Source organism: Lipotes vexillifer, unplaced genomic scaffold, assembly GCF_000442215.2.
Source record: "Lipotes vexillifer unplaced genomic scaffold, Lipotes_vexillifer_v1.1 scaffold472, whole genome shotgun sequence".
Classification (NCBI taxonomy): domain Eukaryota; kingdom Metazoa; phylum Chordata; class Mammalia; order Artiodactyla; family Lipotidae; genus Lipotes; species Lipotes vexillifer.
In genome coordinates, this window is record NW_006797698.1 from 1986465 (window position 1) to 1989454 (window position 2990).

The 2990-nt window shown below is 63.5% G+C and overlaps 1 protein-coding gene across 6 annotated transcripts in view; it reads right to left on the bottom strand.

Annotated features, from left to right (window-relative positions):
• The window catches only part of AGAP3 (ArfGAP with GTPase domain, ankyrin repeat and PH domain 3), a 58033-nt gene that overhangs the window by 18755 nt on the left and 36288 nt on the right, over positions 1 to 2990 (bottom strand). For 5 of the 6 annotated variants that reach the window (XM_007469824.1, XM_007469821.1, XM_007469822.1 and 2 more), the window contains one exon: positions 1681 to 1773. In XM_007469824.1, coding sequence (XP_007469886.1) covers positions 1681 to 1773 — 93 coding nt within the window. Of the gene's footprint in view, positions 1 to 1680; positions 1774 to 1935; positions 2869 to 2990 lie in introns of those variants that run through there. The other variant, XM_007469825.1, reaches the window with a different exon arrangement.

Consider the following 2990-nt stretch of genomic DNA (forward strand, 5'->3'; position numbering starts at 1 on the left):
GGAGAGGGGAGAGTGGTGGAAGGACGTGCGGTCCCAACGGCAGGCACGCCCCCAGCCCCCGTGAGGTCGGCGCGGCTAGGCACCTGCCTCCAGCCGGCAGCTTCCTGGCTGTTGAGGTTCGGGGGCCTGTGACACTCCAGTGCCCTAGCTGACCCCTTTGGCCGGGCTTCACCCCCCACCTCACAGCCCCGCCTTCCCGTCCACGTGGGGGACTCAGGGAGCAGATAAATCAGACCGACCCCAGACAGGAAAGGGGGCGTCTGGGGCTAACTTATTTCAGAGCACGGGCGGGGGTGTGGGGGTGGGGATAAGCGTTGTCTCTGTTAAATGTTAATGTGTGCGTGTGCGCGCGCGCGCGCGCGCGTGTGTGTGTGTGTGTGTGTACTCAGAGCACACGCCCCCAAAGCGGGGAGTGACAGTCCCCTGCCTGGCCCGGCGAGGGCCCTGTGGGAGGCCTCGGTCAGCACGGCCCCAGAGACAGTCACACCATCAACAGGTTTATGGACCAGTTCTGTGCCCAAACACACACAGGGACGGGGAGGACAGTGCCCACTGCCACTCTCCCAGGCCCTCCACGCACCCCCGGGCAGGCTGACCCACCTAGAGCAGTGCCTGCTGGGCGTCACTGTGGTGACACTTCAGGGGAGGGCTGAAGCACAGACAGAGGGCGTGGGGTGACACAGTGCTCCTCACTGTGTCTGTCCTCTGGGCCCCGAAACCCTTCCTGAAACCCAATGGACCTTCACTGTGAGGTCAGAAACCCCCATCCCTAACACCAGAATTCTGGTCACACTACCTACAGGCTCCAGGAGCCCCAGCCTGGAGAGCCAAACCTGACCACAGGGCCCTGGCCAGGCTGACCTCAGGTGCTCCAGCCACACCAGTCTCCTCTGTGGTCAAAAACTGACATCACAGCCCCTGTAGACACAGCATCTCTAACCGCCGGCTCCCAAGAAGATCTGGGCCAAGCGCAGCATCCTGTGGGTACAGCGGACTGACCACCAGGCCGGCTCAGCAGTTCTAGAGCCCTGCCTGCCCAGCACACCATCAACTGCACGAAGACCCCTCCATCACTCAACGTCTTTTTCCAGCAGAGAGACCCACGACAGGAAGTCTGGGAGGATCCATCACCGGGTGGCCCAGCCCTGCCAGGCAGTGACTGAGGAAGGAGGTGAGGGAGAGGCCCTACCAGGACGTGGCCCCTCCACTAAGTTTCGTCTTTACAAACAAACAGAGGCTCACACGGTAAGACTGGGCCAGTGAACCCAGGGTAGGAAGAGCCCTCGGTAAGCCCTTCAATGCGTACTCCTCAGGGTACTCTCTTGAGAATTCTCTTCTTTTTCTGGGAGGAGGGGAGGGAGGCCAGAGAGACCAAACCCTCCTCCAGGGCCGCCCACCTCCAGAACCACCACCAGCGAAGTGCAGCTGAGGATGGCAGGCGGCTCTCTGCTGCCCCCCTGTGGTGGTGAGGAGGAACTGGCAGCGTAAGGGTTCCGGCCACCCTTCGCCGCTGTGCTGTGAGTTCTCTGCAGAACTCTCCTTGTTAAGGATTCAGGCCTGGCCGGGGCAGGGCGCTGGCCTCTCTCACCATCTTCCAGAGGCCCCGAAAAGAACCATCATCTAACATTTCCTGGGCTTCATCTCAGCTCCTCTCCAGCCCCAGGGGAAGGGAGTGCTGACCTGTTTAATGGGGATGGCCCGACCACTCCCGATGCTGTCCACCTTGCACTCGGCGGCTTTTTTCTCCCGGTCCAAGTCGGCACCCTTTCGAGACTGGAAGAGAACAGAAGAGGCGTGTTAAAGGGGCCCAGGGTCTGCGGCGTCAGCAGCCCACCTGGAATCCCCAGCCAGCCCTCCCGTCCTCCCTCCTCCTGGGCGGGCCCTAGCAGTGGGGCAGGGCCGGGGCGGCGGGACCGGGAAGGAACTGAGACCACGAGTATTCCAACGGGTTTATTCTTACACACGGCACCATACAGAGCAGCACAGGTCACTGGGCCGGGCCCGCCCCTTACAAAAGAGCAAGGACACGAGATACCGAGGGCGTGAGGAGCGCGCAGCCCAGGGGGCTGGGGCGTTAAGAGACGGGAAGGGGCGAGGAGAGGTGGACGGTGGGGCTGAGGGACATGGCCGGGAGCACGGGGCATGACCACCAGTGAGAGCAAAGTCCAGAAGTGAGCGGGTAGCGGCCCGTCTGCGGCACAGACACCACATGGCACATTACGCCGAGCACGGCGGCGTAGCCCGAGGGGCACAGTGGATGGAGAGAGAGAGGAGAGAGGCCAGAAGAGGCCCTGCGCCCCTGCCAGGCTCCTGGGGCAGAGCCCGCCCGAATGCGGATCCTAGGAAATGGGAGGCCAAGAGAGGGGAAGGCAAGCGCGGCGTGGCTGCGGCGTCCGGAGCGGAGCAGGAACGGCAGAAGTCCATGCAGGAAGGAGCAGAGGAGGGGAGGGGCGGGGGAGCTCCCCCAGGAGCAGCTGGACCGCCGGCCGGGCAGGCGCTCGGACGCCCCGGCCTCTGGGCCCGTCGCTGGCCGGCGCCGGGCGTGGGCCGAGCTCCCTTCTTCTCCGTGCAGTGAGCCTGGCGCGGCGCGTCCAGCAGGGCTGGTCCCTGGCAGCCCCCGGCCGCGGGCTCCGGCGTTCCTAGCCTTCCCTGGGGGTGGGGGTTAGTTACAAAGGTTCCTGTGGGTCTCTGGAGTGGGGAGCACGGCGGCCGCTTCTCATCTGAGAGCAGTCCCAGGGCCCGGCCCGCCTCCGGCCCCGCACAGGGGAGAATGTCCAGAGGTGCTGTGTGTCACCACCTGGTCTTCTAATTTGGAAGGAGTTGGAAAGGCCTTTTTGTTGATGAAAAGTTGGAAACAGTGGCACATATCTGCAAATATCGAAAGAATAAAGATTTTGGCAAGTTAAACTCAAGCCCCGCACAGTCGGTCAGCACTGGTGAGGGCAGAGACCCAGGCGGCTGGGGAGAGGCGGCGGCGGCGGGATGAAGAG